General features: G+C 47.5%; 1 protein-coding gene across 1 annotated transcript; it reads right to left on the reverse strand.

Moving 5' to 3' along the window:
* Positions 1-1,152: 1,152 nt before the first annotated feature.
* LOC114620757 lies at positions 1,153-6,265 on the reverse strand. The gene is given in 7 exon segments (XM_028766865.1): positions 1,153-2,217; positions 2,368-3,363; positions 3,365-3,422; positions 3,424-4,728; positions 4,730-5,795; positions 5,798-6,058; positions 6,061-6,265. Coding segments are annotated over 7 exon segments (4,956 nt in total).
* Positions 6,266-11,264: the final 4,999 nt, after the last annotated feature.

Genomic DNA, 11,264 nt, shown 5'->3' on the forward strand with positions numbered 1-11,264 from the left:
TTAAGTACCTGGGAGGACACACAGGGGGTGAGGCCAGGACTACATGCCCAGTGGGTCCCGTTTGGTCCTCTCAAATAGTAGTCTCCTGTGTAGACCTGGAGGGTTGAATTGCATAGGCCTTGGTGGCTGGGGGGAACTTTTCCCAGCAAAGCACCTTTCCTGACACTTCAGAAAGGGTTAACTTATGTGAATCCGCCTGTGTGCAGACTGGAGGGGCCGAGGTGGCGTTGGTAAGGATTCCACTGACCGCATATCCCTCATAATATGGTGGGGCCGAATTTAGACACAGCCAGCACTCTTGGGTCCTAACGGGATCAGTGAGGTTAAGAGTTTGATAGGCTCCCCCAATGATGTCGAGTAACCGATCTCCTGTCCCAGGATGATAAGGGGTCATTAAGGGGGGGACCTGGGTAGTAGTAAGGGTCCGGTTTGCCTCAGGCGGGGGAGAAGGGTTTTCAGGTGGGGCGGCAGGCTGTGGCTTGCCTTGAGGCGATTGTTGATCCGGCAACACAGGATTGGGTCCTATGGCTTGGGCAGGAGAACTTTCTACCCATTGGAGGAGAGAGAATATGATGCCATCATCATATCCTTCTTTGTATAGTCTCAGACCCCAGGACTTCGGCCTAGTCCAGTCTTCCTGTCTGCCCTTTGGGGTAAAGGAAATGTTAAGAGTGGGGTAACGGGGATTCCCGCCATTGCAGTTGTAATAGAAATCCCCCGTCCAATCTGCAGCCCCGTCATACTTTAGCAGGGTGATCTTAATATGAGGGTCAAGTGAGGGGAGTGTCCACCATGTGTGTCCAGTAGTCTCGCAACCCCATGAGGCACAATAAAATGCTTCTGGTCCTCCACATCCTCTCTTCCTGACAGCGGGGCAGGCGTAGAACCTGGCCCGTAAGGTTTTTCCCCATAACCCACATCCGAAGAATTTTTCTCCGGACACTAGAATATCAGGGTACCAGGTCCTCAGTGGCGCTACCATCATGTTGGAGTAGAGGTTCTGCCCATAGCTATCCTGGAGTTCCCAGGTAAGCTTCTTGGGCTGGTGTACAGAGCCATGTGTAAGGCCATGTGGGACACAGGGGCGGGAAAGAATCAGAGCCCCACATAACAAGAGGAATTTCCAACATGGGGAAGAAGGGAAGACTAAAACTAAGAGCGGACAAGTCTTATCTTTAGGGGGTTTTGAGTATGGTGAGCTTTCCATGTTGCGATCGTCTCTGGCTGGGCTTCTGGGCTGGAATAGGCTGGCTTAACGTGGGAGGTGTGGATCAAGTTGGTGATGCCGTCTACCTTTAGCGCCGTTGGGGTGGTCAAGAGCACAATGTATGGTCCCTTCCAGCGAGGTTCTAGATTTTTAGTCTGATGTCGCCAGATCCACACGGTATCTCCCACCTGGAACTGATGTGGCACTATCGGGCGGTCAAGTTGTTCTTGATAGGCCGCAGCTAGGGGTCGCCAGACTTCTTTCTGGACAATCTGCAGAGCCTGCAAATGAGCTTGGAGAGAAGGATTATGAACAAGAGAGGGCGTGAAAGGGTCAAGGAGACTGGTCATCGACGGAGGGGCCCTGTACAGGATCTCAAAGGGGGTAAGCCCAAAGCGGCCCGGAGTGTTCCGGGCTCGATATAAGGCCATAGGAAGGAGGAGTACCCAGTCTCTAGAGCCAGTTGCCAACGTTAATTTAGTCAAAGTCTCCTTAATTGTTCTATTCATTCTCTCTACCTGACCTGAACTTCTGGGGTTGTATACACAATGTAGTTTCCAATCAATACCCAGTAGTTGGGCCACCATCTGACTTACCTGGGAGACGAAAGCTGGCCCATTGTCCGAGCCCAGAATGTGAGGAATCCCGTATCGGGGAAAGATTTCTTCTAGCAACGTTTTGGCCACGACCTTTGCAGCTTCATGTTTGGTGGGGTAGGCCTCTACCCACCCTGAAAAAGTATCTACGAATACCAGTAAGTAGCGGTATCCATATAACCCAGGCCCTACCTCGGTGAAGTCAATCTCCCAGTGGGAGCTGGGCCTTTTTCCTCGGGCACGGACCCCGGGGGCTAGCTTATTATGGCCCACATTAACTTTGGCGCAGGCCACACACTCTTCTGAGACTTGTTGAAGGATTTTATCTTTGTATAATAAGTGTTGAAGATTTTCTTCTTTCTCCAGCAGAGTTTTTATTTTCTTGGGGCTGAGATGGGTCAGTTGGTAAAGGTGCTGTAGCAAGATTCTAGTCAGTTAAGAAGGCCAGATGGGTTTATCGTGACGAAGCCAGAGTCCCGAGAGGGGGTTGTAGATGGCCCCCATTTTCTTTATCTGCTGTAAATCTGTTTCACTATATGTGAAAGGTGGGGACCCCCAGTTTACTCTTGTTACTGGTTCCACGGGCAGAAGGATGGAGTCAGTTATTTTAGCTTCTTTTAGAGCTACCTCTTTAGCCACCTGGTCCACCAGGCGGTTTCCACGGGCTTCTATGTTGTCTCCTTTTTGATGGCCCGGGGTGTGGATGATGCTCAGCTTGGAGGGCAGGAACAAGGCTTGCAGAAGAGCAAGGATCTCAGTCTTGTTTTCAATTTCTTTCCCTTCCGATGTCAGCAATCCTCTCCTTCGATAGATCTCTCCATGGATGTGTGCGGTGGCAAATGCATAACGGCTATCTGTATAAACATTGAGTTTCTTGCCCTCTGCCATCTGGAGTGCCTGGGTCAGGGCGATGAGCTCTGCCCACTGTGCCGAAGTTCCCAGCGGTAGCGACTCTGCCCAGACTGTCTCTGTTGAAGTAGTCACAGCTGCTCCCGCCATCTGCTGTCCATCGTGTAGGAAGCTGCTTCCATCGGTAAACCAGGTGAAATCAGTGTCTGGGATTGGCTGATCCGACAGGTCCAGGTGGGTGCCATGGACTTCTGCCAGGATCTGGAGACAGTCATGAGGGTCTGGCCCCTCTGGGAGGGGAAGTAGGGTGGCTGGACTGAGTGACACTGGGGTACCAAAGCTGACGTGTTCAGTGTCTAATAACAGAGTCTGATATTGGGTCATCCGGGCATTAGAGAGCCATCGATCCGGCGGCTGTCTAATCAGTGTTTCTACCGCATGGGGGGCGAGCACCATTATCGGCTGGCCCAGTGTCAGCTTAGTCGAGTCTCTGACTAACGTGGCGATGGCAGCAACCATCCGGAGACAAGGGGGCCACCCTGCTGCCATGGGGTCTACTTTCTTTGATAGGTAGGCGATTGGCCGCCTCCATGGTCCCAGTTTTTGAGTTAAGACCCCTTTGGCGAATCCCTGTCTCTCATCAATGAACAGGTCAAAGGGCTTAGTCAGGTCGGGGAGCCCTAGAGCTGGAGAGCTGAGGAGAGCCTTTTTTGATGGCCAGGAAGGCTTCCTGCTGTTCTTGCCCCCACTGGAACAGGGACCCTTGCTTACAGGGGGGCAGCCATTTCTGCGAATCCTGGGATCCACAGGCGGCAAAACCCTGCAGTGCCTAGAAACTCTCTCAGCTGTCTTGGAGTTTTGGGAGGCGGGATGCCTAGGATGACTTGTTTACGGGCTTCAGTCAGCCATCGCTGCCCATCCCGGATCTGGTACCCCAGGTAGGTTACCTGCTGTTGGCAAAGCTGTGCCTTCTTCGCTGAGGCTCGATAGCCTAGTGTTCCCAGAGTATCTAGGAGGGCTTCAGTCCCAGATTTACATTCCTCTTGCGTCTCAGCCGCCAAGAGGAGGTCATCTACATATTGAAGCAGAATCAGGGCGGGGTGTTGTGTCCTGAAATCTCTCAGATCATGGTGTAAGGCCTCATCGAAGAGGGTGGGACTGTTCTTGAACCCTTGTGGGAGTCTGGTCCATGTTAACTGCCCCGATATGCCTAATTCAGGATCTCTCCATTCGAATGCAAAGAGGGGCTGGCTCTGGGGATGAAGGCGTAGGCAAAAGAAGGCATCTTTCAAGTCTAACACCGTATACCAACTGTGGCTCGGGGGAAGACCAGTCAACAGGTTATAAGGGTTGGGGACCGTTGGGTGGATGTCTTCTACCCGCTTGTTGACTTCCCTCAAGTCTTGCACTGGTCGGTAGTCTCCCGTTCCAGGTTTTCTCACCGGGAGGAGTGGGGTGTTCCATGGAGACCGGCAAGGGGTCAGGATACCCTGATCTAAGAGCCGCCGTATGTGAGGTCTAATTCCCTCCTGGGCTTCCTGAGACATTGGGTATTGTCTGATAGATACCAAGGTGGCGGTAGCTTTCAAATGCACGAGTATGGGTGGCTGGTGAATTGCCATTCCCATTCCTCCAGTCTCTGCCCAAGCCTGGGGAAATTTCTCAAGCCAGGGGGTGATCTCTTGAGCCTGAGGTACTTGATATTCATGGAGTCGGAATTCTTCTTCTAAGCTTAGGGTTAAAATCTGTAGCTGCTGTCCTTGGGGGCCAGTGACACGGGCACTCCCGCCCTCAAAATGAATTTGGGCCTTTAATTTTGTCAGCAGATCTCATCCCAATAAGGGATAGGGACAATCGGGGACGTGTAGGAAAGAGTGGGTTACTTTACCAGTTGCTAGCTGTACATGCCGGTCCGTTGTCCACCGGTATCTTTTCCCTCTGGTTGCCCCTTGTACCCATGCCAACTTATTGGTCAAAGGACCCGGTTTGGAGGTGAGGACGGAGTGTTGGGCCCCCGTGTCGACCAGGAAGGTAACCGGTTGTCACCCCACATCAAGGGTTATCCTGGGTTGGGGGGGGCTCCTGACCTTGACTCCCCTAATCTTCTAGATTTAACAGGGTGTTCTGAGGCCTGGGCCGGCGCGGCCCCCTTGGTCTGTTAGGGCAATCTTTGATCCAGTGGCCCTTTTCTTTGCAGTACGCACATTGATCATGGTCCACAGGGGGGCGCCTGCGTTCCTTGTCTCCCAGCCCTTGTCTACTCTGCCGCTGTCCTGTCACTATGGTGGCCAACAACTTGCTAAATTCTCTATTTCGCTTCTTATCTCTCTGTGTCTCTCTCTCTTCTGCTTCCTTTCTTAGCCTCTCTTCTTTCTCCTCTGGTGTCTCTCTCTTATTAAATACTTTCTCAGCTTCTTTTAATATATCCTGAATACTACTCTCTCTCAAGTTGTCTAGCCTCTCTAGCTTTCTTCTGATATCTGGGGCCGATTGCCAAATGAATGACATTATCAGGTTAGTAGCCTGAGTCGGGTCTTCAGGATCATATGGGGTGTAGACCCGATAGGCCTCTTTCAGCCTTTCCAAGAATGTGGAAGGAGGTTCTTGAGGGCCCTGTATCACTGACTTAACCTGAGCCAAATTAGTCGGGGGTCTACCTGCCCCAAGGAGACCCGTTATAAGCAACTGGCAGTAGAGACGCAGGTGGTTCCTACCGTCCTCTGTAGCAAAATTCCACTCAGGCCGTTCTAGGGGGAAGGCATCATCAATATCGCTGAGCAACTGCGAGGGTCTCCCGTCATCACCCGGGACGTGCTTGTGGGCCTCCAAGATGACTCTCTGCCTCTCTTCTGTGGTGAGGAGGACCTGCAAGAGCTGTTGGCAATCATCCCAGGTGGACTGATGTGTCACTAAAACAGACTCAATGAGGCTGGTAAGTCTAGAGGGATCTTTAGAGAAAGAGGGATTGTTATTTTTCCAGTTATAGAGATATGAAGCGGAGAACGGCCAATAATGGAGCCTTCCATCATTGCCCGTTCTCAAAGGCAGCGCTTGGGAGGATCCCGAGGGGCCATCTCTCCTGCCCCTCAGGCGACCCGCTATGGGACGGTTCGGGGTCCTCCTCTGGTCCCGGCTGGGGGGCCGCTGGCCGGCTCCCAGTAAGGGGGTGGTTCTTCTGTCAGGAGGTCTATGAGAGGCTCATTGTCTGGGGGAAGGACCCTGGGAGGGGCTGGGGTCTTTTTATCCCTCGTACAGACAAGTGCTGGATATAGAGAAACTGGGGGGGCAGAGGGGGCGATAGCTGGAACGGAAAGAAAAGGCTTGATCCACGGTGGTGGCTCCCGGACCAGGGCTTCCCAGGTGACAATGTAAGGAACCTGGTCGGGGTGTCCATGTGGACGGGGTCCATCACTCTGGCTTTGACCTGTAGGATGACAGATAAGTTAAAGGTTCCGTCCCGCGGCCACCCTACTCCGAAGGGTGGCCATTTGGAGGCGCAGAATGTCTGCCATTTGCCCTTTCGGACTTTCACGGAGTTGTTGTGGGCTGTCTCTCGGACCTCCGTCCAATGCTGTAAAGTGAGACTTAAGGGGGTGGTTACAGACTGACCCATGATCTTTGTTTCAAACGCTGAGATGGTCAGCAAACAGACAATGAACAAGAGACTGACACAGACAAGGAGACAACGTGCCACGCGACTCCAGCGCCAAACTGAAAACAAAACCTCAGAGGGGAGTCTTGAAGAGGGTCCGGTTCCCTCTACTCCCAGTTCCACGTATCCCTCTGACAGGGGCGCAGCCCCAAAAAATCCAATTCGGGCCGTGGTTCAGACTGGCGGACCCGCTCAAGAGTGGGTCCTTATAAACTCCCCTGGAACGTCTCCCGGGGGGTGCCGAGAAGGGATCTGAGCTCATCAGCTCTCCCTAAGTCCACTCGACTTACTGATCGACTCAGCTGAATCGCCCAGAACAGAGACACTTGACACAGATGGGACAGAAAGACGAGAACGTGTTGGCCAACTTACCTCCCGAATTGGGTCGGTGGTCCCCGGGCGGGGGTCTCTGATCTCGCTGGGGCCTCCAAATGAAAGACCCTCACTCAATGAGTGTCCTTCTCCAGGGAGACCCGTACCCAAGGAGGACCAAGACCAAGGTTCGGATGCAAACAGCAAAGAGGTTTATTCAGTACACACGGGTACCCGGGAGTCAGAATCTCCGAAGAGGTCTGCTCCCCGAGTGTCTAGGGGCATGAAGTTTTATAGGGTTTGGAAGCGGGAAGCTAATTACAGAAGCGAGAAGCATAGTTACAGGGTTCTGATTGGATATTTTAAATGAGACTATGGTTGAAAGTAGGGCAAAAGGCGGGTTCCAGGAACACAGGGCCAAAAGGCGGGTTCCAGGAACGGGGGACTTGGGGGGTCTCTAACCGCCTTCCTGGAATGCCTGGAGCTTATCTGGTACTTTCCATTCCTGGCTTGGGGTCGAGTGTTAACCATAGATATCTTGTCTTTATCCATCTCAGGGTCCAGTACTTTTCCAGCCTTGCAAAATGTTGTTACTGCTGTTTTAGCTAAGCTGGGGGTCTTTCACTATACATGTTACATGTTCACATTTCTCTCCTGAACTTGCTGTAGCTGGGAATTTCTCCTAACAGTAATGTATATCAATACAACTGTTGTCTAGCTTTCCAACTTACCACATAGAAAATTGGACAAAGGACATAGCATTGAAAGTTTGTTTAAGGAGGAACAAAAACACAACCTATCCATTGGGGAAGGTCTGAATAGCTTTGGGGCACATGCCTGGGATGTTGTCAGGTGTAGATGCAGCCTACTGTTCAGAACGTCTGGGAAGGCTAAATGTTATCAGCTGAGGTAGTTTTTTTTAGAAAAATCTGATGCAACTTCATTTCTTTACATGAATCAAATATTCTCAACTCCAGGTCCACAAGTGCAACACTTCCATTACATGACTTCTTCATTTTGATTTTAAGGAAGCATTAAACAATGTTCAAAATAACCTATAGTATTTTACTCAAAATTTGATTCTTCATTTTTTTCCTCTCAGTAAATAACCATTCCAATTTCCACTCATCCAGGCCTATGGTACATGCCTGGCTTATTTCTATATTTCATTTGAAACTCCAAAAATTAAAATAAAGAAAATATATAGCCTAACCTAATGAATGTGTCATCCCAATACATCTTCAATTAATTTTAAAATTTTTATTTATTTATATTTTAGTATATGAGTATTTTTTCTTTGTACGTTCATTTAGACTCTGTGTTTGCCTAGTGCCCGTGGACACCAGAAGTTACCACCGAACTGGAAATAAGGAGGAACCAGGCATAATGTAGGAGCTCAGATAGGAAACCCCGGTTATCAGCAATAGTATCAAGTGGTCTTTGTGCCCTCTCTTAACCTTAAGCAGGCTGAATCAGACCTTGTTTACCACAATGGATCTTGCTACAGTAGGACCTAGGTGGAGTTATCTGCCCTGGTTGCACATATAACTTCCATAGGAACTTAGACTGCCTGCTGTGCTTGACTTGTGTCATAATCCAGCTGAAACAAAGGATGGGTTCCATAGGCTTCCCCTATATACAAAATGCTGAATATTAAACTTTGAGCATTGAACAGAGAACTTTGTCTTGGCTTCATGCTTCTTTCACTTCTCTGTCACTTTTTCATTTCCAGCTCTCCTTTCAGGTGAATCCTTGGTTACTGGTGGCTACAGGTGGTGCCTGAATGAGGAACCTGAAAAACGGGCATGGGGGGGGGGGCAACTGAGAAACACTGCTGTAGATGGAGCTCAACAGAAAAAGGAAGAAGAGTATCCTGCATGGTAAGCAATGAAGAGCATTGATGCTAGCACTAGTTATCTTTTAGAAGCTGTGTTTCAGGTGCATTAAGCAGATACAGCTTCGCTGAATAGGTGTTGACCCAAAGCTGACTTCACCTAGGGGGTGACAGTGAAATTTCTGAGTTGTGGAATCATAGCTAGGTCTTCCTCAGCAGCCTAAGAGCTGCCTCAGGCAAGGGGAGCAGGGTTAGGAGGAATTGGGGAAGTAAAGAAAGCAAGACGCTGAGGTGTAACTATTATTAGCTGCTGTTGCACCTCCTAAAGACGGAGTTGAACAGTTATGAGAAAGAGAAAGGGTTTCAGAAAAGCAGTTGTCCCCTGTTCAGGACATGTCAGCAAAATGGATATAAGCTATTTCAGAGATCTCCTAGGAACAGGAGAAAATCAGGAGATATTCTGCTTTCTCTCTGGCTCCTACTGAAATCCTTTGTTCTGTCTATTGTCTGTCTTTGGTGCACAAATTTGTCCATGTCTACCAAAACTGGCTATTTTATGTTAAGTGTGTGTTTTTGTTTCTTTCTTTGAATGACTGTTGTTCTACGTTTCATATGCAAAAGAAATAAATGGTTAAAACTTCATCTGCTAGCTATCCACCCCTTGGTTTAGTTTAATTTGTTTTTTTTTTTTTTTTTTTTTTTAAGTCTCAATTGGTCTTTGGAGCCCTGCACCTGTATCTAGGAGTCAAGCACAGCAGGAGAAGCCTTTTCAAGAGCTGGTTGTCTGTATAAGCTGCTTTTAAAGGGAACAGCAGGTCTTTTTGTTTCTATAAGGAAGCTGATGGCTGTTTTTCCTAGAAAAATCTCTGTGACAGTGTTTATTGGGTTCAACAAGTGACAAGGTACTTTTCTCTTGAAATTACAGCTAGAAAAAGTAGGAAAATTTTGTTTAGTCTAAATATATAAGATGTGTAGCCACTTCATTTTTGTTTCTGACTGGTTTTAAAAGTATACATATGTTCTGCATCAATTGACTATAGATTATTGGCTTATAAGTTATTGAGTATGATTAAAAATTTGTTACTTTGATAGCAGAAATTTGGCTTAAATTTAAGCCAAAAATTTGGCTTAAAACTGGTAAGTCATTCAAACAACAACATGTGGTATGAGCCAACCTGGGAAAACAGGTCTCCAAAGATCCTAGAAACCAGATTATAAAAGAAAAAAATTAGGGCAGTGTCTTTTGGAGGTTGCATGGTTGTACATTCGTGTGTAGGAATTGAAAGCCAAAAACTTTGTAGCATGGGAGTGATGCGCTTGGTGATGATTTTGGAGAGACTAGATTGAGTTTTGCTTTTCAAAGCTGTGGTTGCTCTGGTGTTGCAAGGGAAACTTAGAGGTATGGTTGAATTGCCAGTATTCCATAGGCTGCAGTTTGCAGTTCAATCGCAGGCATGGAATTTTTGACTTATCCATGTTTGTAGTTGAGAAAAGGATCTAGCAGCTGGAGATAATTGCAAGACTAATAAAGGAGTCAAATACAGCTGTAGCACAGTACAGGCATGCTTTTCCTTTTACACAAGCTGTATTGGATGTTTTAAATGTGGAGGTTTGGGTCATTTTAGAAATGATTGTCCCAGGAACAAAGACACTAGCAGACTATCCTTGGGTCAGATTAAGAACATTTACATTTGAATTAATGCAAAGCTCAGAGTGGGCTCAGCAGAAGCTTGTGTGGCATACCTTTTGTCTTGGTCATCCTGATCAGCCCCTAGAAATGTGTTTTCTGGACTTTGTTTACTGCCTTGCTTGTTCCTTCAGGAGGAGGGATCACCCTCAGTATCAAAGGCATTCACAACAAGCAGCTTATAGGGCAGGAGTTATAGGTAATGATTATGCAGGAGAAATTAGAATCATGGCATTATAACTGTGCTTGGTAGCAAAAGAATTGCTCAAATAATAAGAGAGGAAAAGATGGCTTTGGTTCCTCTGATGTGTACTGGGTCCAAGCTATTACTAATAAGAGATCTAACCTTAAATTACTAATTGTAGAAAAAAGGTTTTGAAGAATTAATTGATACCTGAGGCTGATGTAACAATTATTAGAGGACAAGATTGGCCTTCAACCTGGCCTTTATCTAATACTCTCACTCAGATACAAGGATTGGCTATTCCATTAATCCAAAGCAAATTTGAAACTTAAAATTTATGAAAGGTTAATGAGACTAGGAACTTATGGGATCATGACATTTTCATTATATGGATATTTTATTAGTTGATCCCTCTGAAGAAGTTTCATTGCAACCCTTTGCTCTCATACAACAAGCTTTAAAATTTGGAGGAGTGCTTGTTCCTCCAGAGAAGATTCAAAGGCAATATCTTTTTCAATATTTGAGACCTCAGTTATAACCTAAGCAGATTGTGGCACAGAAAATTTCAATAAGTAAAGGTAGTTGAGGCTGGAGAGATGGCTCAGTGGTTAAGAGCACTGACTGCTCTTCCAGAGGTCCTGTTCCCAGCAACCACATGGTGGCTCACAACCATGTGTAATGGGATCTAGTGCCCTCTTTTGGCTTGCAGGTGTACATGCAAAATAATAAAAGAAAAAAAAAGATAGTTTACTTTTAATGATTTTTCAAAAATTGTTAGGAGATATTAATTGGCTAAGAACTCTCCTTAAGCTTACTTACTACAGAATTTGAACCTCTGTTTGATATTCTCAAGGGGAATGGAAATCCTAATTCCCCTGAACAATTAACTGATGAGGGACAAATAGCTTTGCAGAAAGTAGAGGAAGCTTTTAACCAACAACAG

The sequence above is a fragment of the Grammomys surdaster genome, unplaced genomic scaffold (assembly GCF_004785775.1).
Source record: "Grammomys surdaster isolate TR1022 unplaced genomic scaffold, NIH_TR_1.0 63, whole genome shotgun sequence".
NCBI classification, from domain to species: Eukaryota; Metazoa; Chordata; class Mammalia; order Rodentia; family Muridae; genus Grammomys; species Grammomys surdaster.